The sequence below is a fragment of the Peromyscus leucopus genome, chromosome 3 (genome assembly GCF_004664715.2).
Source record: "Peromyscus leucopus breed LL Stock chromosome 3, UCI_PerLeu_2.1, whole genome shotgun sequence".
Classification (NCBI taxonomy): Eukaryota; Metazoa; Chordata; class Mammalia; order Rodentia; family Cricetidae; genus Peromyscus; species Peromyscus leucopus.
Window position 1 is genome coordinate 64,091,404 of NC_051065.1, and position 24,462 is coordinate 64,115,865.

Here is a 24,462-nt window from a genome sequence, read left to right on the forward strand (position 1 = left end):
ATCCTTACAAGCCTTGAAACACATATTGATTTCTGTGCCTAAGAAAAAGGATCTTGTGGGGGGGGGTAGGGGTGTGGAGGTGGGGGTGTGTGTAGGGAATGAGGCCATTTTACTGAACCATGATCCCTTTGTCATAGTTTTTGATTGTCTCATTAAAGAAAAGCAAGACTGGCTTGCACCCACCGTCCACAATCCAGAATTGTGTTTGACCATGCTCACTATTTGTGAATGGTTATCATAGTGCCTCATGTGGTCTCTTCTCCATTGCAGTATTTAACTGTCTCTGTCCTTTCCTTTTTTTTTTTTTTCTCTCCAGCGGAAGATACTAGTCTGTCTCAAAAGAAGAAGGTGACTGTGGAAGATCTTTTCAGTGAAGACTTCAAAATCCATGACCCGGAGGCCAAGTGGATAAGTGGTGAGTTCGTAGTCCTTGGAGCACCTGGGAGGTGCCTCCCACCCCACCTCCTCTCTGTCACCCCTGTGTTTGTCCTCTCCCTCCCTTGTGGCTGTGAAGTTCTGCAGAAGGTCTGACCTCTGGCTGTGACTGTCAACACATTGCCATCATAAGAACACGTGACCCTGGAATAAGCCACTTCTTACCCTACAGGCTGCCTCACAGACATCAGCGCGTGCCTCAGCTTTGTGAGAGATGGGTCTGTTGAGGACCCATCCTCCATCATCTGCCATGTGTCACCTCCCTCCTGGAGCTACAACTTCCTCTCAGGGAGAGGAAACATGTTGCTAAGCAACAGAGCCCATGGTGCTGCTCTGCTGAGCCTGCCTTCTCCATGGTGCTGGTCCTCTTCTCCGCCTTAAGTTCACTTTCACTCACCAGGGAACAAGCTGCGACCAAGGACTGCGCTAGGTCACTGCCAGATACAGGGATCTGTGCAGACGCTGAGAAACATGCCTTCCCTCTCAACTTTAACCTGGATCCAATCTCATTTTATAGTTTGGGGGACTTTTTCTCAAGCAACCAAACAAAACGGAACCGAGTACCAATGGTGGTATGTTCCTCTTGATGCCCAGGATGATGAATTTCATCCAAAGGGTCTGAAGTCCCATGAGCCTGCTCCCTGGCCCTCACTGGCAGGTGGCCTCTCTCTGCTGTGTCTGCGGCTGTGCTTTGTATTGTTTACACTTTAGGAAATGCCCCTGACCCCTCAGGTTGGCAAGCCTTTCCAGTGCGTCAGGCCCAGCCCCAATACTAGAGCATTCCAGAGAGCAGCAGATTTCCTGAGAGCTGGTCTACCGCACAGTGGGCTGGCCACCCAGCTGACCCCCAGTTTTGTGTCCTTTGCATTGTACTGAGTGACATGGTATTGTTAGAGTCATTTGTTGCCCAACAGCCCTGGGAAGGCTTCCCATATTTCGCCGACTCAAAAAATAAATCAGTTAGTAATGCTCTCACCTTCTAGCTCTTCCTCTGGGCAGTGGTTTTCTTGTGTTTGTCCTCTGAATGTGGTATTAGTTTCTGACCCCAAGGTTAGCTCCTTCCCCAAGCAAATCAGGAGAAGGGTGTTACAAAGTATGTATTTTGTACAGTCTTCTGAGAAATGACAAGTGGGGTGTTGGGAGTGCTGTGGGCGGTACATGGAGACCCAGGACGGGAAGATGGGAGAGCAGAGGTCTCCTGCGGCCCTGGCAGTGAACTTCACCTTCAGTGTTGAAGGTGCCCTAGCATCTTCCACACCCCAGCCCCCACCCCACCAAGTGTGTGTGTGTGTGTGTGTGTGTGTGTGTGTGTGCGCGCGCGCATGCGCGCGCAAGCACACATTTGTGTTTGGGCAGGTCTGAGCTTTCAGGCAATGCTCAATATCAGACCTTGAGAATAAAGCACAGTCTCGTTGGGAGCCCAAAGATGTATTCTGGAGAGAAGCATTGATCCTAACTCAATAGATGCAGAGAGATGGAATCCTGCTGCCTCACTCTCCATGGGAAGGCATTTTGGAGACCGTGAGCAGTCTTAAAGGGATGGCTAGGGTTTGTTAGATAAGAGAGAACAGACCTCTGGGAAATGTGAGTCTAAAACATCAACCTGTGCTAAACTGCGATCAGAAGAACCAAATGCAAGCTGAGAGACAATACCCAGAGATAAGAAAGTAAAACAAATCCAAAAGGTGTGTGTGTGTGTGTGTGTGTGTGTGTGTGTGTGTGTGTGTGTACAGAAAGAGATTCCAGGGATACATGGAAGGGTAGAAATAAGGGGTACCAGATCCAACTCTGGAGCTCAGAGATCACTGGAGAAGGGCCTAGAAAGATTCCAGGAGGGACCAAAGAGTAGAGCTGTGCACTTTTTTATTAGGTTGCCATGGTTTCAGACAGCCTAGTCCTAAAGCAACAGTCTAAATGAAATGAGCAGGGCGTGGGGGTGGGCCAGTGGCTGTGGAAGAGAAGAGGAGGGGGGAGGGGAGGGGAGGGGAGGGAGCATATAAACCATGAAATGGAGGCACAGGTTGTGTAAGTTGCTGAAAGCCAGGGCCCCTTCTCCCCCCTCCCCCCCCCACTGCTGTCTGCAGCATGTGCTGGGGACTTGTTCTGACTAAATGAGAATGGCTGCCTAGAGATGCACCGACTCCACCCAAGGGAAACCAGCCCGAGCCCTTTCCCCCAAAGTGGGGGGTTAGTTTAAGCCTCCTCCTCTTCTTTTTCTTCACTCTCTGTTCCCCCACTTTCCCCCTCCTCCTTGGGATAATCTTCGGGATGTCTGGTAGGTCTTAACCTCTCAGTAAGTACCTCACATCTATTAAGTCATTTGTTTCTCACAGATTCTGCCAGTTCCATTTTAGTGTGTGTAAACTGAGGCTCAGGGCATTTAAGTAGCTCAGCTTATATCCCATATCAACCTAATTTTCTCCGGTATTCACAAACTGCTACACCAGGTGGAATCTGGGTCTCCTGTCTCCAGGAAATTTCTCTTGTAACCTCACCAGCTTCCTTTTCAGGTTTTAACCAGTTTCTGGGCTGTGAATATTTCAGAGTTCCTACCATCTTTTTTGGGGGGGTGGGGTTGGGTTCAGGACAGGGTTTCTCTGTGAAACAGTCCTGGCTGTCCTGGAACGCACTCTATAGACCATGGTTGGCTCTGCCTCCCAAGTGCTGAGATTAAAGGCGTGCGCCATCACTGCCTGGCCCATCTTCTTAACTTCTCTGTTCTTGAAAGTAACAGGACAACCAAGTGCTGGAAGGAAATGGAGACTTTCTCTACTGAGGAAGGAACTTAGATTTTTTTTTTTTTTTTTTTTGGACACATCAATCACTGGTGTTAACATGAATCTTGGGTTTAATATTGGGGCTCATGATCTAGAAGTAAGGCCCTGTTTTTATCATAAGGAAACATGCTAGGTTGGAGTTTTAAGACTATAGGATGGTTCTTTTTAAATAAAGTAATAGCTTCATTGGTAATATAATAATTGCATAAGTGATTAAAATGTAATTGATAGTATAAAGTTGTAAAAGCCCCAGCAAAGCTCCTTGGCCTTTGAACGGCCTTTCTGACCACTGAGGTGTTGAGAGTTGGGACTGGGCCAGTGTTTGTGTGGTATCATTATACCAGCTGAATGATACTTTTATTTGTGAGGTAATCAAAATATCGGTTTTTATTTACTTTATTGTTTCTTAAGCCTACCTCCTCTGAAAGCTTGAAATCTTCTAGAATCCTGAGACTCTTGTAGGATTTCCTTGTAGATCTATTACAATGGAGAAGAGCAGAAACCAGCAGATCTGAGAAGCTCCCTGCTTCTGGGAGGTTCCTCCTGCCTGTTGGGGAGAAACTGGTAGCAGCTAGGTCCTTCCACACGTGTGCTGCATTAAGTAACGTCTCATGTTTGTGACAGTCACTGCACTGCCTTCTCTACTTCGGGGACTGTCTTAGGCACTGTTCTATGGCTGTAAAGAGACACCATGACCACGGCAACTCTTAGAAAGGAAAGTATTTAACTGGGGGCTTGATTACAGTTTCAGAGGCTTAGTCCATCATCATCATGGCAGGGAGTATGGCAGCATGCAGGCAGGTGCTGGAAAAGTAGTTGAGAACTACATCCTGGTCCACAGGAAGAAAGACAGACAGAGAGACACTGACTGGGCTGGCAGGGGCATTTGGAACCTCCAGGCTGACCCCCAGGGACATACTTCCTCCAACAAAACCACACCTCCTAATCCTTCTCAAGTAGTGCTACTCTCTGATGACTAAGCATTCAAATGCATGAGCCTATGGGGGCCACTCTTATTGAAACTGCCACAAGGATCTTTTCTGCTATGTTCCGGGATTTTGCGACATGGGACAACATTGTGGCTACCACTTCTTTCCAAACTGAATCACCTCAGCCTGAAGTGATGGGCAGTCTCAAACCTTCCCCTCTCTCCTCACCCCTCTATCCCTCATCCATCATCTTCTTCAGCAGAAATGACTTGGGAGAGGTTGCAACACTCACTTGCCTGTGTCCACCCACACTTCTAGCTTCCAGTGACCCACCTCCTCTCCACACAGCATCTAAAGAAACCATAGGTGAACTTTCACTGGCTTAAGGAATAATTGGAGGGAACCTCTTCTCCTCTGAACATTTTTATTCATGAGAATATGCTGATCTTGAAATAAATGAACCTCATTTCTGCCCCATTCCACACTCATATCTTGCCCTTCATCTTGCCCATGTTCCCACTGGGGTTCCACCTGGTCTCCCTGTCCTCTGCAACCAGGGGCAGCTGTCTACCATGATCTCTTTCACACTCCACTTCCCATGCCTTGGAGCCCACTCTAATTAGGCATCTACCCCAGGCTCCTGAACTTCCTCTTGTCAAGGTCACAGAGGACCTCCAGATTCAGGAATGCCAATGTCGTTCCTCAAGGTCATTTCTTAGACCTTCCTCCCTCTAAGAGCAGTGTATGCTGGAGTGATTGGCCCTTCTTGGGGCAATCCTCCTCACTGATTATGGCCTGGCCGTCTTGTCCTCTGGTGTAGCCCCTGCCTTTGCAAGTAGCCCCCTGCACCTCAGGCCTCTTGCTGGTGGCCTCTCTTCCTAGCATTCTCCATGATGGAAGTCCCAGGCCCTAGCTTGGTCCTGCCTTCCTCCACCTGCACACTCTTGCAGTCAGTGTTCTGACCACTCCTAAGTGCACATCTCCAGACCAGAGCCCTCCTCAGACTCCCCATATGCCTCAAAGACCTTACAAACTTAACCTTAACACATGTCTCCAAATCTGAGGTCCTGATCCCATCCGAAACCATAAACACACACAAAGAAAACAAATATATGTCCCTCCCATAGCTCCCCAATGTGGGCTGATGAGAAACTGGCCCATTTGAATCTCCTGTACCATCCCTACATGCTGCTTACTTGGCAAATAGTCCCTTTCTAAGTCTGGCTAGGATTGATGTTAATTCTAAAATGAGGGTATTGTGTTTTTACATGGAGTCCACCGCCCACCTTGTCATTTTTCAATTCTTTGTTCAAGACAGGGTTTCCTACTGCCCAGGCTGGACTCCAGCTGCCTATGTAATAAAAGATGGCATGCCCAGTGCAGACTTCCTTCTGGTCACCCTCATTTTCTTGAATCCTGCCACTTGTTGCCAGAGAGTCCTCTGTGTCTCGGGACACAGAGCTGGAGAGGCTGGAAAATTGGAGAAAATTACCTCCTTTGAATGTAGGAGAGTATCAGCTGGCTGGTTGATACTGGAAAACTATATGTTTGAGGAGATAAAATTGGCCTTGGTGCTCGGGGCTCAAAGCAATTTGATTTCCAAATGTGTTTTAGCCTCTCTGTGTTGTTCTGAAGAACCAGATGGGTTTTTTTTTTTTTTTTAAGCTTGAGGGGTTCAGGGAATTCACACTTAAAATGGTTTGTGTTTTTCCACTGCTTTGGGGAAACCACATTTTCCCATCAGAAGCAGAGAAGGGAGAGAGTGAAGACATACCCTGGGCATCATTGGCTGCAGCACCCTTGCCTATGGGCACAGTGACCACAGGAAAGTGCCCAAGAAGTATGGGGTCAACAGAGCAAAGCTGTTTCTCTCTCAGTTAGTTCCAAAATCCCTGACCAAGGCAACTCAAGGAAGGAAGAGTTAGTTGATCTGGCTCATAGTTCAAGGTACAGTTCACCATGATAGGGATGGTGTGAGCACAGGAGAGTGTGGCCTTTTGGTCATGTTGCATCTGTAGTCAGGAAGCAGAGAGATGGACATGGCCATGACAGGTCTCTATTGCTATATAAAATACCATAGCCAAAAGCAACTTGAGTCGAGGGAAGTCATGGCAGGAACTCAAGCCAGATCCTGGAGGCAAGAACTGAAGCAGCAGTGTGGAGGAATGTAACTCACTGGCTTTCTCCTTGGGGCTTGCTCAGCCTGCTTCCTTATGCAGCCCAGAGGTGTTACCTCCCACATCACTCATTAATCAGGAAAATGCCCCACTGGCCAATCTAATGGAGGCATTTTCTCAGTTAAGGTTTCCTCTTCCATTATAACCCCGTTTTGTGTCCATTTGACAAAAAAACTTCCACCACACTGGTGCTCGGCTCCATGTCTCTTTTTATTCAGTCCAGGACCCCAGCCCATGGAATTGTACCTTCCACAGTTCAAGCAGGTCTTCCCACCTCAATTAACCCGGTCTAGATAATCTCTCACAGATAAGCAGAGGCTTGTATCCTAAGTGAGTCTAGCTAGATCCTGTCAAGGTGACAATCAGTATTAACCATCTTACTGCCCGGTGAGTGGATGAGCATGGTGGGCATGAGATGAGGGGTCATCTGAAGTCACTGCATACAGTGACCCTTGAAGCACATCTCCATGCTGTGTGGCAGGTCAGAGTTGTAAGCACTATGTGGTTGCATTGTGTGTTTGTGCAGACAATTGACTGCCTTTCTCTTCTGTTATCATCCTTGAGACCAGGCCTTTCCTCTGGAGCCAAGAACCTTGCTGTTCCAGCCTCAGGAGGACAATTATTCCTCTTGTGGCAGATGCAGTCACACCTGACCACACCTATGCTCCCTCAGTGCCAGCCTGTCAGTACTGTTCTGCCCCCTCCCCCAACCTAGCCCCTACAGTTCTATATCTGAGATAAAAACCTTAATCTGCTCACCCTCCTCCAAAGCTTCCTGTGGGTATCTCCCATGTTTCCCACAGGAAGAATGTACAAGGTGGTAGCATTTGGTGTCGGTGGCCATACAAATAGCCTCAGTTGCTGCTACATTACATAGCTCCCTGACTTCTGTCTCTCTGATTCTATTTCGATCTTCACTAAGTGCAGATGGGCAGAGGCTGGGTCACATATCAGACACTTACATTATGATTCATAACAGTAGAAAATTACAGTTATGAAGTAGCAACAAAATAATTTTATGTTTGGGGGGGGTCACCACAACATGAGGAACTATATTAAAGGGTCATCAGGGTTAGGAAGGTTGAGAACCGCTGCTTCAGAAGCTAGAAAAATATGACTCAAACAAGTTAAATATGCTGTGTGTGAGATGGCCCGTGACTATAGTCTCAGCACTCAAGAGGATGGCATGGTAGTTTGAGGCTATCCTGAGCTACAGAATAAGAACCTGTCTCAAGGAACCTGAGTGGATGGGAGAGGAGTAGAATGGAGGTGGGAGAAACTACAGGGGAGCAGGAGGAGAGGAGGGAGGGGAAACTGTGATCCAGATGTAAAATAAGTGAAAAAAAAATAATTAATAATAAAAAGCTGTCTCAAAAAAAAAGAGCCCCTTTTTCAGACTTATCCAGATGTCTTTTGAGAGCCCTGGGTTCTCCTGCCTCATTGTACCTTCCTGGGTTTCCTGTCTTTTTTTCCCACGGCACTGCCACTTCGTCTCTGCAACATGGTCTCTGTCAACTCACCTGGTACCACCCCACCACCTTTCCATAGCTTCTTGCTTCTATCTCTGTCTGAAAATGTTTTGAATCAAAGTTTCTCTTTACAAATTTCCATTCGCTCCTTATGGCTTGACCTCAAAGAAATTCTCTCTAGATTTCCCAGATTAGAGTTAATTACAAAGGCCAAACCTGTGTCTTCCCTCCAGTGGCAGCTAGAGGGACATCCAAATAAGGGAGTGACCAGCTGCGCTCTTGGACACCACCCCTGTTGGCTTCCTGAAGTGCTCAGTCTGCTGCCACACCCTAGCAATGGCATGATGTCTTGTGGATTCTACTGCTGCAACTGTTTAGTTCCTGGTATCATTACTCTAGTCCCCATAGTCCAGTGTGAGCCAATGGTCTGTCATCAAAGAGGGATGAGTTCTGACTCTTTGTCTTTGGCAAGTGTTACTTTCCTGGGAAATTTAAATACTCCTCTGCCACAACCCATACCTACTGGTTGATAGATCCCTTTTTTTTTGCATTACAAAGGCCTTTTTGATTTAGTGAAACATTTATGTTTGTGGGTTGGATGTGTACCTGTATATGTACATACATTTTTCTTGAGAAAGGGGATCTCAAATGAGATTTCTGTACCATTTTCCTCCTCAACATGAAGACTGATTTTTTTATATTTTTTATAGACATTAAGCATTTGTTTCAAGAACACAGAGACTTCAGGGATTTATTTAAGGACCTCAACATGCTCTATAGTCCCTTGTTCTCTTCCTTACTGGAGTAGATAAGCAGCTGGGCCCACAGGTGGGAGATGGGGACATTCTTCATAGCAGTCATGACTGGTCATCCTTCACGGCAGTCTCTAAATCCAGGACAGGTGGTCTTCCACATACCAATGCAGCCAGCCTAATACAACAAAAATGTTTTCATTCCAGCAACCCTCAGACTTCTATTTTCACCAAGTTAAGAGTCTGAGAATTCAGATGAGTCCCAGTATCACAGCCATTTTGGCTGAGAGTGAGATGTACTTTGGTGCCTTTTCTACAGTGGTTCTCCAAAGGCGCACCAGAAAGCCCATTATCCTTCACACAGTGACCCTCCCTGTCAGCACTTATTGTCTCAATTAAATTATCCCATGTAGTCCTTAACTATGGCAACCTGCTGGAACCTAATTAATTATCATTGACATCTTCCCAAATATGGATCACCTTCTTAATTAATAAGTCTCTTGATCTCTCTGTAATTGAGCATAACCCCCTGGGGGGCTGTGGTTCTTCTACCTGCACCGACATTCCTGTCCAGGTGGATATTTCCATCTCTTACCTGCATAGTTAGTTTCTCCAGGGCCTTGAATACATTACTGTAATTATATTTCACTCACAGGCCAGACTTTCTGGCCTGTAATAAAGCCTTGGTAAGTAGTAATTGATTGAATGCCTGAGTCAGCAAGTGAGAAGCTGCATTTGTTTTTGTTGTGTTTTCTGTTGCTGTAATAATATGTCCCAACAAAAGCAACATATTGGATAAAAGGTCATTTACTCATAGTCCCAGGGTACAGCCCATCATTACAGGGAAGCCACAGTGGCAAGAGCTTGAGAGAAATGATCATAGCATATCAAGAGTCAAGAGCAGAGAGCAATAAATTCGTACATGCCACTGCTCGGCTCCCTTTTGTCCACTGCCTGGGGAATGGCGCCACCCACAGTTGGCATGTCTTCCCTCTTCAACTAACATAATCAGGAAATTCCCCCAGAGACGTGCCCATAGGCCAACATGATCTAGACAATCCCTCAATGAGACTCCCTGCTCAGATAATTATAAAATGTGTCAAGTAGACAGTTAAAACTAACCGGCATACACTCCAAGGAAGAGTCCATGGGGCAACTACGTTTCTGGTTGATTGAGTACTGACTAGCTTCTTTAGTCCTAGTAATGTTTGGCACTTTAAGAAATTCTTCATGCATGTGTAATGACAGATATCTCTGCCCTGGGTATTGCTCACCCTTTCTCTACTGAGCATACTTGCAATCCCAACACCTGGGAGGTGAGAAAGGCGGCACTTGAGTTGAAGGCCAATTTGAAATATGTCTGAAAGGGACAGGGTTGGTGGCTGGAGATTCAGCTCCCAGTCAGGATATAGCTCTGTGGTCTCTACCTTTGCAAGGTGAGGAACCAACAAGTCAATTACTTTTCTTGGCTTCTCTCAGCTCGCATTGTTAGGCATGGTTTTTACCAGCTGGTGACTGACATAACAAATTTGCCATGGCTTGAATATGTGTCCCCAGAGTGTTAAGGATTTGGTAGCCAGCCCTTGCTACTATTGGAAGCCTGTGAGGCCTTTAAGAAGTGGGCCTTGGCCCAGCCTTAATACAAGGGAGAGGTGCTTAATCTTACTGCAATTTGATATGCCATGTTTTGTTGATATCCATGGGAGGGCTGCCCTTTTCTGAACAGGAGCTATAAGGAGTAGATTGTAGGGGGTTGGGGGGCAGAAAGAAAATGGGGAATGGGAGGAGTGGGAGGAGGGGAAACTGCAGTGGGGATGGAAAAGAAAGAAAGAAAATGGAAAAGATAAAAGAACTGGGGCCTGGAGCTGGAGAGACAGCTCAGTGGTTAAGATCACTCACTTCTCTCTCTCTCTCCCTCTCTCTCTCTCTCTCTCTCTCTCTCTCTCTCTCTCTCTCTCTTTCGAAACAAGGTTTCTCTGTGTAGTTTTGGTGCCTGTCCTGGATCTTGCTCTGTAGACCAGGCTGGCCTTGAACTCACAGAGATCCACCTGGCTCTGCCTCCCCAGTGCTAGGATTAAAGTCATGTGCCACCGCCGCCCAGCCTCACTTACTTCTCTTAGAGGACCCAAGTTTGGTTTCTAGCACCCACACTGGGCAGTCTACAGCTGCCTGTAACTTTATCTCAGGAGGATCTGATGCCTTCTTCTGACCTCCACCCACACCCTCACTCACAAGCACGTACCTCCTCTCCCCCCAACACATGTATACATAAATAAAAGCATAAACTACATCTTAAAAGAATTATAGGAATGGTCATGGCCTTGATGGGGACAGTGGGGCCTCTGGCCCTTGCTCTTTCTGTCTTTCCATGTTGCAGGTATGAAGTGACCATTTTTCTCTGTCCCACGTTTCAGCACTGACACAGTGCCCCATCCTGCAACAGACACCAGAGTCCTAAAAGCTACAGAGAAGGCTGATGAGAGCAAGAAGAGAGGAGAAACATCACATCCAATTCTCACCCCTTCCCAATCCCATGCCCTCTATTTCCCCCCTATTTTCCAATTTGTGATGCCTATATGCATTGGTCTGGAGTGATCCACTGGAGCATGGTTGACCTACCAGGATCACACTTTAAAGAAAACTGATTTCCTTTCCCTAGCAACTATAAACCGTCAACATCACCACAGCTAGGAGCTAAGTCAAGAATTTTAATACAGGCCCCACCCCTTCCCACCCCTTTGTTGCCTCTCAAAATTATGGAAAACTGGCAAGGCAGCAAGCACTCTTAGGGAGCATCTCTGTAGAGGCCTCTGGAAGCATGTAGAAACTGGCCCAGAGCTCAGCATAGAGTTCCTCACTTAAAAATCTGGTTCTAACAGGGCAGGATGGGCTGCATTTTAACAGGCATTGGGAATCAGGCAGTGTCTGTGAAGGGTAAGACAACAGCCCCAAGGGCTTCTCCTCTCGTCCCACTTTCATCAGCCATCTCCTCAGCCTGTGCCACTCTTTGTCCATGGAGCTCTACCTGCCTGCTGTTGCTGGTCTGTTCCAAGGCTGGCATCCTGAAGGTCACAGCAGAGGGGCTGAGGTGAGAGGTGGGTCTGTCAGCAGCCTCTTTCAGCCTCCCGAGGCCCTGGGGCAGCCAGGGGCAGTGTGAACTCTTTCCAACACATGCTATTAACTTATTTCTGCTGCTTCGTTTATTTTTATGTCAATGTCCCACTTCTTCCCAAACTCCTCTGAGAATCAAATACTGTCTCCTGTAGTTGGGATGTGCAAAGACCAACTCCTACAGATAACTGGATAGGCCGAACAGAATAATCATAATAGTTAATAATAATAATAATAATAATAATAATAATAATAATAATAATAATAAAGTTATCCGGAAAACTTGGATGAGTTTGGCTTTGGGTTTTTTTCCCCGAATTTTTGTTTTTATTTATCTTGTTTATTTATCTATGTGTCTGTGTGACTGAATGCCACATGTGTGCAGTGTGGATAGAAGCAGGAAGCAGACACCATATCCCTTGGGGCTGGAGTTACAGGCAGTTATGAGCTGCCAGTGGTTGCTGGGAACCGAACTCAGTACTCTGCAAGAGCTGTAAGAGTTCTTAGTAACTCAGCCATCCCTGGCCCCTAGCTTTGTTTTTATGATATCCTGTGGATATGTTTTCTGTGCATCTATGATAACTTGGGGGATGATGAGTTCTAACTCAAAGATTCTTTTTTAATATACCATTTTACTAATCCTTTGAGAATTTCATACATGCACACAATTTATTTTGACCATGTTTACCCCCTCACCTCTCCCAATCTTATGTCTTCTTTTTACCCTCATATTTTCCAATCTATGCTGCTCATACATGCATGAGTATGGAACGATCTGCTGGAGTATGGTTGCCCTACCATGGGCCACACCCTCACAGAAAACTGATTCTCTTTTCCTAGCAACTATCATCTGTCAACAGCATCACAAGTAGGAGCTAAGTCAAGAATTCTATGTGGGTCTCACCACTCCCCACCCCTTCGCTGCCTTGCACTCACCACTGGACGTATAGTATAAAGGGCTGGTGGCTAGAGGTCAGGAAGGTGTCCTTGGAGCTGAACTTCATCTACTGAAGATTGAGTTTAATGTGGCTGGGGGAGGAGTCTGATTAGGCTGTAAATCTCTGTAATATGTCAGTGACAAGAGCCTGCCACATACCCAGGAGAAGTTGAGCAGCTCTCCTCAGCCCTGAGATGCACCCTTAGGCTGAGCTCAGGGGGTAACTTGCAAAGTTGCAGTAGAATGTAATACAGTATTTCAAGGGCTATCTTTTCCCCAAAATTTTTTCTCAGTGACTTTTAACATGGAAATAAGATTTTACTAAATATGAAAAAAAATGATGTTTATACTTAAACCAAAGTATGTGGTTTAAAACACAAACTTCATGGGGGCTGGAGAAATGGCTCAATGGTTAAAAGTGCTTGCTGCTCTTCCAGAGGACCTGAGTTCAGTTCCCAGCACCTAACGTGGGCAGTTCACAACCACCTGCAACTTCAGCTTCAGGGGACCTGACACCCTCTTCTGGTCTCTGTGGAACACACATACACATGCGCACACACGAAAACACACACACACATCATACACGCACATGGACATACACACATCCATATCACATATATAAAAATAGAAGTCTTTTTTTAACTTAATGTTGGGTTGAGATCTCAAAATAAGTCAGGATAAACAAAAAAAAAAGTAGATGGAAAATAAAATTAGAGGCTGCTATTTCACTGGCCAGTGAACATTAGGAACAATGGCCACATTAGCATCCCCTGGAGCCCTTCTTTAAGCTATTAAAAGCCTTTCTTCCTAATTACCCAGATCCCAAGACAGTGCTTACAAGGAAACTCGAGGTAGTGAAAGCTCCAAGTTTCAATTTCACTTTGACTCTCAGGAGAGTCTGTTTTCCCGTTGATTGCCATGTCTTCTTTAGTCTTCACCTCCTGGCTCCCTTGGATCAAAGCCATTGAGAGAGGAAAAGACCAACAAGAACACCAGCTTCCCACCCACCCTGTGTACAAACTTGATAAATGGAGTGAAAGGATGAGGCAAGGATGCAAGGTCTGATTTGAATGGAATGACTCGAATTTCAATGAGCACCCTTGAGTCTGGCAATTTACTGTTCTTCTAGGCATGCAGGAAGGCACAGGAAAGAGGCTCAGAACTGAGGACCCCTGAACGGGACCTAGCAAACTCCTTTTCTCACTTTGCCTGTTAAAAAAATATTCCACTGGTGTATCTTCTCGTGGCTTCCCCTCCTGGTTCACAACCTCCTCTCTTTGACCTGTTTTCATGGACTCCATCACAGCATCAAAGTCTAGCTACATCAAACAACATAAGCAGCTCAAACCATCTCCTTGAAGCACCTTTTGTTTGCTCTGCCTGGTGGATGTGGGACATGGGACTCTGGTTTGGTGAATGATTTGGAGTGGCAAAGACACATAAGACCTGGTCAGTGCCTTGTAGGCACAGCATGAGGCATGTTTAAATTGTTTTGTTTCAGAGGCACTGGTTTATCTTCATTCGATTGATCACATCAGGACTGTCTCTGTAATATGGCATACAGTGCCCAGTACACACTAGTAACATGAATGAGCATATGGTCTTGGCTTTTTTTCTGGAAATCATTTGCCAAGTCAGTGCAGATGTAAGATAGTAGTGGGTCCTACTTTCCTCTCTGTCGCTGTGATGAGAAACACTCTGGCCAAAAGCAACTTAGGGGAGAACAGGGTTAATTTCACCTAATCCTCCCAGGTCATACTCCATGACTGAGGGAAGTCAAGGCAGGAACTGAAGGCAGGAACCATGGAAGAACACAGCTCTCTGGTTCACTCTCTGGCTTATGCTCTCATATAGCCCAGGCCTACCTTCCTAGGGATGGTGCTACCTGTAGTGGACTGAGCCTCCCATATCAATCATCAATCAAGACAATCCCTCCCAGACATGGCTACAGGCCAGTCTGATCTGGGCAATTCCTCACTTAAGGTTCCCTCCTCCCAGATGGCTCTAGGTTGTGTCAATTTGGCAATAAAAACCAACCAGCACAAAGTATAAAAATCCCACAACTACAACAAGAAGAACATAGGTTTAAAAAAAAAAAAAGAAAGAGGAGGATGAGACAGGGGGATTACCTGTACCTAAAGTATATGTTGATTTCATAGGAGTTTCAGAAGACTTAAAGACCTGGGTGCCCTAAGATATTCAAAGGAGGCTTCCCACTCCCCACTTCCCATTTTTCTCTCTGGCCTCGGGTTTGTTCATCCTACCTCCCCTTCATCCTGCAGCTCCCAACTGTGGATAATATCATACCAGCAACTAGACATGCCTAAGCCTTTTCTTTCTGGCTGGTGGCCTCTCTGTTCCTCACATGGACCAACTGAAACTTCAAAATGTCTCTGAGCTTCCATGAGGCTAGTGGCTGACTTTGTAACCAAGTCATGACTTCAAGTGTGTCTGCCTCCAAAATTCCAGTGTGGAACCTACATTGCTACACAGGAAGACAGCTCCTTGGTGCAGAGGAAGCTCTGATTCCTTCAGCTTTTCCCTCTGTATCTAAGGAAACTTTCTGAAGATCAACCATGAAACCACACTTAAGGACTAAAACCCACCCAGCCCTCTGATATGACCCAGTAATACCCTAGGAGCTTTTTATACCCATTTTCCTAACCAAGACTCATTGGCCCCCATCTGCAGCTTAAACTGGGATTACCTCAGGAAACAGTGTGTGTTTTTTAAGTCCATTAGCAACAGAAATGGCACAGAGATTATATGGCACCATTCAATCATAACTGGCACTCCTCTGAGTGTGGTACTCCACACTCACGTGTGGCAGGAGCCATGCATGTGACAGACTAGGTCTCCTCCAAGCTCACACTGCAACAGCTTTTCCAAGATTCCTGATTGCTCCTATGTCAAGATGGCTTTAGGTGTGAGCTGTGAAGGACACTACAGGTGGGCAGATGATGACATGAACCTGCACCTCAGTCCCTTCTTATGACATCATCAGTATGCTCAGTCCTGTAACTTCCAATGCTTCAGCTACCTGGGGACCCCAGGCAGGTGCAACCTGGGATAGCCTCTAAAGAAATTTTATTTAAGTTGATACAAGCATTGAGACTTAATGGTGCATTGTTGCATTGAAGCACATAGTCTACAAAACTGAAATATTTGGATTTATTCTGTTCTGAAATGAGATTGCCTTTGTCTTCGTCTTGAGTTCCTGGAGAGATAAAATCAGTACAGTAAAGCAGGAGGGTGTTTCTAGCCTTGCCTCAAGTTGCTCGTTTATATTGAATTGCTTGTTATTCAGATTTCTTTCTTCAATATAATATCTTTATTCTTGGAGAAACTCATATATGCATGTAATGTCACCCCACTCCTCCCCCTAATCTTCCTAGATCCACCCCCACCTCCCATTCCTCCTAACTTTGTCTCCTTTATATTTTTTATAAACCAACGAGTACAGTTTGTACTGATTGTGTGGCTTTCTTAAGCTATACAATATATTGCAATGCATTTATTAGATTTGTTTTTTATGTGTGTGTGAATTCCTACAGGTATGCCTGTGTACCATGTCCGTATAAGTACATGTGGAGGCCAAAAGAGCATATTGGATCACCTGCAACTGGAGTTATAGTCAGTTGTGAGCTAGCTGATGTCAGTGCTGAGAACTGAACCTGGGTCCTCTGGAAGAGGACTCTTAACCACTGAAGTGCTTGTTGTTGTTGTTGTTGTTGTTGTTGTTGTTGTTGTTTTAAGAATTGAAGAGCAGAGAATAAATTCTGGTTTTGGAGTCATACATAGACCAGGATATAATCCATAAGCCCTGTATGTAGATGTGAGCAGGTGTTCTGCTCCTGGCTTTTGTGTCATGATCAGCTTTGTGGATTCTTCCAGTGTGGCACTGCCAGACTTGTTCAGAGAATCCTGGGAGGTGAGATAAGCCAAGAATCATAAGGACTGTCTGACAGGGTCACTGTGCTACCCACACAAAAGATGAGATCGTATGACTTTAGGAAAAGGCACCCTGTTTATAACCTTTAGGAGGTCAGTATTAGCAACAACCAACTTGCATAGTGACACGTCACACAAGGGACTTGGCACCCCGGGTCATCTCTTCTGAAAGAGAGGTTCTCTTATCAGATCATTTTAAAACAATTGTCCTGAGAAGATGGGCAAGTGACCACCTTGTCAACTGTGTCAATGCCTTGTTAACAAGACTCTTTGTAGGGAGGGGGACCCCCGACTCTTTGCAGAGGGATTCTGAATCCAGAGTTCTCACTTCATCCTGCCTCCTCCAAACCAGTCAGCTCCGTGCGTGCTTGCTCATACTTGTCCACCAGCAACAAAAATAATGTTGAAAAAAATGACAGGACAGAGGCCTCCCTTGGGCCCTTCAGACTGGGAGACATTCTGTCTAACATAATGAACCATGAGTGCATCCCCAGATGGTGAAGCGAGAGTTCAAAGAAAGGGCAGCTTCTATCCCAGGGAGCCTAAGGAGTCCCACACAGGGGACATTTGCATCCAAGTGGTATTTGAACATAGCTCGGACTTTGCCAAGGGAAAATGGTTGGTGACTTACTTAGAAGGGAGGAATTTCTAATGTGAGAAACAAACAAGGCTGAAACACTTGCGGCTTGTGGGAAACTGATCAGCACGTTGGGGCTGGCCAGGAACAAGACCTCCTTGTGAAAGGGCATCAGATCTTGAAGTTCTTCTTTAGGGTGACTCCTCTGAGCAGCAGGACTCTGGTGATCTCTGTGTGGTGCACCCTGCCTCCTTCTTTCCTGGGGTGGTAAAGGTGGACAGTAGGTAAGAGCTGTGCTGGGGACTGAATGTGAAACTTTTTGTATTTGAAACATGGCTCTTTTAGACTTTGGAGAAAGCTTTAAGAGGTGACATCTTACTGGTAGAAGTGAGTCCCTTTAAGCTAGCCTTGAGGTTTGCCAGCTTAGTTCCCCTTCCTGCCCACTTTCTGCTTCCTGACTGTGGATGCAATACGGCCAGTTGCCTCATGTTCCTGCCTCCATGCCTTTCCCAACCATGATGGGCTGTAACTCTTCCGACTGTAAGCCAAAAGAAGCCCTCCCTCACTTAAGGCTTGCCAAGTATTTGGTCCCAGTAGAGAGAAAGGCAGCTAACACAAACTGGGAAAGGACATGTTGCCACAGATGACTGTTTCCCGGCAAGTGCTCAGAGGCTACCCCTAGGCAAGCAGAATGTTGTAGGCAGAGCTACTCCTTCTAACACAGCAGGACATGAGGTAGGAATCGGAGATGTATGCATGAAGAGCAGTGTGTATAGCTGGTGGAGAACGGGGTCAGGAGAATGAGGCTTCACGGAGCTTGGCTTGCAGGCTTGGCTAATGAGCATTGGAATATTCCTGCTGCAAGAGAACATGCCCCCTCTTCAGGGACCTGACCACAGGAAGCGCAGGCCAGAACACATACTCATAATGGATAGTTTACAAGGCATAGTCGCAGATTTTCAAACAGAAGATTCTCACAATTATATATCTTAAATTTTAATGAGATACCCATGATCTGTTAAGGATTTTTTTTCTCTCTGTGGAATAAACATTAGCAAACTTAATTTATTCCTGCAGAAATACAAAGGTAAATTGGTCTCTGAAAAGCATTCACTAAAATCCTTTTTTCTCAGACTTTGAGCCAGCAAATCTCCTGCCTAAAAGGAATAAATTAATTTTTGAAGAGTAAGATGAAGGAGCTATGAACATGAAAGTCATAAAGAGTCACTTAACGTGACTAACTTGACCCAAAGGGGGCTCTGGGAGCCCAGGATTTTTGCTAAATAAGAATTGGCATATGGTGGAGGGTCCTGTGATTTGCAGCAACTGTCCCTGGAGGCATTTAGCAGTATAGTCGCCTGAAGGCCGAGGAAGTTGTGCATGTGGGCACAGACCCAGCAGGAAATTCAAGCTCCTGTACGCCCATCTAGGAACTGGATCTTCCAGCCCACTGTAAGCTTTGATGTTCAAAGAGGCAAAAAGCCTGCTCAGACCCGGACCATCACACCTTCCAGAAGCACCTCAAGTGAGTCTGAAGGGGCCCAGTGCCCACTTCTTACCACTCAAAAATGTGCTCTGAGAAATTGGCAGACGTTGTCCTTCATATGACTTTGAAGGGCCGAGTGGTAAAGGAATTGCTGCACGAGTGCAAAGTCCCAAGTTGGCATCCCTGGCATCCCTGGCATCCCTGACATAAAAAGCTGGGCATGTCAGCAGTCATGTGTCTGCAAACCTGTTGCTGGGGAAGTGGAGGCGAGGATTGGCTGACCAGCCAGTCTAGCCAGACTAGTGAGCTCCAGGATCCAAAACAAGGTAGAGAAGAACACTTGACACTCACCTCTGGCCTCTAGCTGTGTCTGTGCACACACATGCACAGATCCCAAATGTCTGCACATGTGAGCATATATGTACACACACACAAACAAAACAAGTATCGCTTTGCAATGAAAAATGTGCACCTGACCACAGCTGAAGAACTGGGGAGGTTTTTTTGGTTCAGCTTGTGTTACGCTTAAAGAACATAAAAACATTTTTTAATGTTTAATTAAAAAAATAATCTTCCTGGAATTCTGTCTTAGAAACTACAAAATAGAATCTATTTTGACATTCAGATGCTTATGCTTTATCTCTCAATTCTTTTCTACAGAGAGTTGCAGATAGGATATATTGTACACACACACACACACACACACACTGGCTCAATGGTTAAGACCACTGGCTGCTCTTCCAGAGGACCTGGGTTGGACTCCCCGCTCACACCCATCTATAACTCCTGTCCCAGGAGACCTGACACCCTCTTGATGTGTCAGTGTCCATGTGGAAGACTGAGTTTTAAATTCGGTGTTCTTCAAGTGAACAAATAATCATTTTAGTTAAACTTTGTTTGCTTACTAAGTTGATAAATGATGTCTCCAGCAAGTTCAGTCAGTTCCCTTGTTCATTTTCTCAGCACCCTTTTAGGCCCAGAGCATTTTGTGAACCAGTGCCCTCTAGTGGCTAAGGATATACTTAGCAAAGGCAACGTTTTAGTCTGGTTGGAGAATTGACTGTAAGGCCAGCATTTTAAGAGCAGTGACCTTGCTGAAGATGTATGTATTGCATATGTTGAGCAAATAGTCATGAAGACAGATACTATCCAGCTTGTCAACTGGGCATGTAATTTCTTGGTCACTGACCTATTAATTCACTTATTAATATATAATGTTGTCCTGGGTATAAATTTAGCTGCCTGTCATTTATAATAATGTTAATGATGTGACATGCCATCATTTGAGCAAGAACTCTGCCTTCTGCCAAAGCTGAGAGCTAATAATTATTTTCTGATGTAGTTAGGTGTGATGGGGGAGACATGAGTGCAGGAAAGGCTAAGTCAGGGGACCCACAGATGGGACCTCATTTTTCAGAAAAAAAATTACACTTGTCTCATGTTTCTTTTTTTGTCCAACAGATCATTACAGCCCCAAATCTCAGGACCATATTTCTCAGGATGCAAATTAAATACTCCCTCTCAAAATAGCCCACCTTAACTAAAAATAAGAAATCAGGTGGGTTTTAGTCTAAAAGACGAAAGAGCAGAGTGAATGGAAGGTAGACCTTTTTCTCTTCTTTACTCATATTGCCGTAGAACTCCTTAAAAGGAGATGGTTTGCAGCTTGTGGTTCACAGTTCCAGTCCTCAGTGTGTGCTGCTAAGCGCAAAGGTTGGTCTATGCAGTCGGGGGGACAGTGCACGAAAAACTGCAGTCTGCAAGAGCAAACACCTTAAGGGTTTAGAAAAACGGCATTGAAAACTGTTCCAGGTGGGCACCAGAGAGCTGGGACTCTGTCGGGCGTGCATCCTTGTCACTAAGTCCTGGTAGCAACACTGCAAGCCAAACACCAAGGTCTCATCACAGTCTGCCCCTCAGACATGGGACCCAGGGCTGCAAGGCACGCTCGCTGCCCTCCATGCTCCTGTCACCCCTGACAAGCCTTTGCATAAGTCTGTCCCGTGACCTCTTTGTAAAGTAAATGTTTAAGTTTTAGAATAGTTGTAGCCAGGCGGTGGTGGTGCACGCCTTTAATCCCAGCACTCGGGAGGCAGAGCCAGGCGGATCTCTGTGAGTTCGAGGCCAGCCTTGTCTCCAAAGCGAGTTCCAGGAAAGGCGCAAAGCTACACAGAGAAACCCTATCTCGAAAAACCAAAAAAAAAAAAGTTTTAGAATAGTTGTAATATTGCGGAAAGCCGTGGAGAGGACAGCGCTCCTGTATGCCAACACCCGGCTCCTCTGATGTTGCACTTTGTGTCAGCATGATGCATTTACCACAGTTTATGAGTGCTGATAAACCACCATTAACTGAAGTCTAATCTTTTTTCATACTTCCTTAACATTTAGTAATATGTTCCCTGATACACCACACACACACACACACACACACACACACACACACACACACACCATCCATGGCGCCTTTAGTCCCCATGTCTCCCTAAGCTCTTCTTTCTGTGACACCTTCTCAGACATTTTTATGCATTACCCAGGCTGATCACCCAAACTGATTGCCTCTGTTAAGCTATCCTTCCATTATTAGGATAAACCCCACTTGGTTATAGTGTATCATTTTCTTTAGTTTGTTGGACTTGGTGTGTTAACATTATTGAGGGGGTTTATAGCTACATTCCTAAGCAATGCCTGTCCACAGTTTCCCTTTGATGTCTCTGATTTGTTATTTCTTGGGGGAAGAGGCTTTCATAGGATGCATTCAGTGTGAACCTGGCAATGTGTTTGTTTACTGAAGGGTTACTTGACTGGATATGCCACTGTTGGCTGATCATATTTTCCCAGTCTGTTGACTGACATCCCACTGTCCTAAGAGCCCCTCAGCGTATGATGCAGAATCTGACATTAACCTTATAGAAACTCCCGTGTACCGTGTACCTGTGAGTCACCTTCCCCTCACTGCCAACAAGATTCACACTTCGTCTTTTGACAGTTTTATCACAAGGTTCCTAGGCATGGGCCTTTGTAGTTTATTGTTCTTGGGATTTGTTGGGTTTCCTTGTGTAGATTCAAATTTTCAGACAAATTTTGAGAGTACTTTACCATTGTTTCTTCAAACATTTTGTCCTTCCTTTTCAGCCTCTCCTCTCCTCTGGGGACTCCATTAGGTGTTTATTAATGTACGTAATAAGACTCCACAGATCTCTGAAGCTCTGATCATTATTCTTTGCTTTGTTTCTCAGACTGAATAATCCTACCTTACCATCAAGTTCATAGGTTCTTTCTTGTTTTTAGTTGCCGGAGTTGCGAACTCCAGACTTGCTGTGTGGCTCTTAGCGAGGGGCTTGTCATCTTTATTGGTATTCTCTATCCGGTGAGACATGGCCTTCATTCCTGTGCTGTTCACAGCATTGCGTGCTTCAGTTCATATCTAACTGCTGTCCGCTCTGCATCCTTTCTTCTCTAGGCGGAGTGTGTTTTCACTAGGCCATGGACGTGTAAAATAACACAGCATATCAACTCTGGGGATCAAACCACCTTTCACTTTATATCTTCTTATCACTGATTGCTATCATCATCATTATTGTTTACTTAATGTCTTCTTGAACAAACTCACTTACGTCTGCATGCTTTGTTAAGTGTAGGCACTGAAAGTCTACTTGTTGCACTTAGTGGTCAAATATGATTGGACAGAGGTTCCTTTAATTGTCCTGACCCAGTAACCTCTCAGATTTTGCCAAATTCTATTGGCCTGCTAAAGCCATAATCGGCGGACAGTTTACTTATCCGCAGTGGTCCTCACTTCCTGTTTTCTCAGTCTCAATGGCAAGAAAGACCAAGGCTCCTGTAGATCTTTCTTGGGCACAGTTATAGCTCTGGCCTTCTGGAACCTAGTAATGTGTTGTTCATGACTTCCAAAGCCCTCTGGCAGCATGTTCCTTGGTTTTTCCTATTTTAAGTACTTTTAGCAAGGCCTTGTTACTCAATTGATACCACCACTCCAGGTGATTCTTATGTTAAACAAATGCCACTGGTTACTTCCAATGCATTCCCCCAGGAAAAGACCATTGCAGTGAGTGAGCTCTGAGTCAGCTCACAGAACCCTTAGGTTTCTAACCACCTGTCAGGTCAAATAATAAAAGTCAACCCCCTGTGGGGCTTCAGGGGAGCCCTGCACTGCCTTTGCCCCACCAGCAGCTTTTAGGCCAGCTATCATCATAGCTGTGTTATTTTAAACGTCCATGGCCTAGTGAAAACACACTCCGCCTAGAGAAGAAAGGATGCATCATAGTGTGAGGCTACACACTTTAAAGCCTTCTAGGGAGATGGGAAGAAGCAAATGGGAAAAAAACACAGCTTAAGATGCCCAGTGCTTTCCTGTGACTGAAGCTTGGTGGTGTTTGTTTGTTTGTTTGTTTTTATTGAATAAATGTTCCTCAGATTGTTCTAAAAATCACTGCATAATTGCTGAGGTTTGGGAAAGTTCACCTTGACAACATTAGAGACTGGTTTTGTGGGGAGCGGACTTTCAAAGGTCCCCGTGGGCTATTCTGCATGTGACTCCCCCTCTGTGGAATCATACAGGCTCTTTTCACAACTCCTATGTAACTGATGTTAAAGGGTTCCCAGGAGGATTCTCTGCTTCCCACTGACACTTGCACAAATTGTCAGAATATCTTAAAATTTCACGAATTGCTCTGCTGCGAGGAACAGTACGTTAGAAGAGAGTGGTTTTTATGTACAAAGCTGTATGTTTTAAAGTTGTTCTGCTGTTGTGTCTATAATAGTGCAGTCATCAGAAGGAGACGCACTTGGAGGCATTTATTCCACAATTCTGGAATGCCTGGTGCTGTGGGCGAACCACATCCTCCTGATGTGTGCACTTTGATTTGTCTAATGTATCACGTTGATGATGTCACAATGGGCATGTAGCTAAATTCCTCTACTTGACCTATACAACCGTGGCTTCCCACTGAGAGCCCTGCACACCTGCAAGATGGATCTGTGCAGTCATAGGCCAGCTGACCCTAGGCCACTAACCTATTTAAAAGCAATTTCTCTTGCATTATTTTCTGCACAGAATGCTGAAGGGAAAAAAAAAATGAAGACTCCGCCAGGCATGGTGGTGCATGCCTTTAATTCCAGCACTAAGGAAGAAGAGGCAGGTGGATCTCTGAGTTTGAGGCCAGCCTGATCTACATAGCAAGTTTCAGGCCATCCAGAGCTACACAATAAGTCTGACTTAAAAATATAAGAAGACTCACAATATCTGAGAGAAAAAGGAGAAGCTTTTCCTCCCTCATTCTCCGGTGACACTCAGGGTTAGCTCTGCACTTAGGACAACAGAAGTAGGACATAGGACACCCCGTCACTCCCAATACCCTTTAGAAGCTATTGGTTTGATCAGGAGGTAACTATGGAGAGGGACCATTAGAAATGTTCTATTGGGTCAGTTATGACAGTGAATGTAAATGCCAGGTCTCGTTTCCCACCAACAGGGAAGGGCATAGCTTCTCTAAAATGCTCTCCATGAGACCCGAAATTAAAGACCCCGATTTCTGAGCCCGAGATCATTCCAAGTTCACCACAGTCTCCAGCAGATGCAGAAACTGGTTCCAAACGAACAAGTGTGTTAGCCGACCTCCTGAGGCTTTTTCTCTGATGGCCTCTCAGTGGGAGAGGCCGCACCACGTCTTCATTATCAAAAGGACTTGAAGCTAAGTGATTGAAGGTTATAGCCACTAATGGAATGACGGAGATGTTTTTTTAAAAAATGAACCTTTGTACAACTGGAAAATATTTAGAAAGCATCCTCCAATAAAGAGGTTCAAGAACACTCAATACAGTTGAACCTTAAAGCATAGTGA

General features: G+C 45.4%; 1 protein-coding gene across 4 annotated transcripts in view; it reads left to right on the forward strand.

The window, feature by feature from the left end:
• Dpp6 (dipeptidyl peptidase like 6) overlaps window positions 1-24,462 on the forward strand; it is an 876,452-nt gene that overhangs the window by 567,501 nt on the left and 284,489 nt on the right. For all 4 annotated transcript variants that reach the window (XM_037204345.1, XM_037204347.1, XM_037204344.1 and 1 more), the window contains exon 3: window positions 317-415. In XM_037204345.1, the coding sequence (XP_037060240.1) occupies window positions 317-415 (99 nt within the window). The remainder of the gene's footprint in view (window positions 1-316; window positions 416-24,462) is intronic.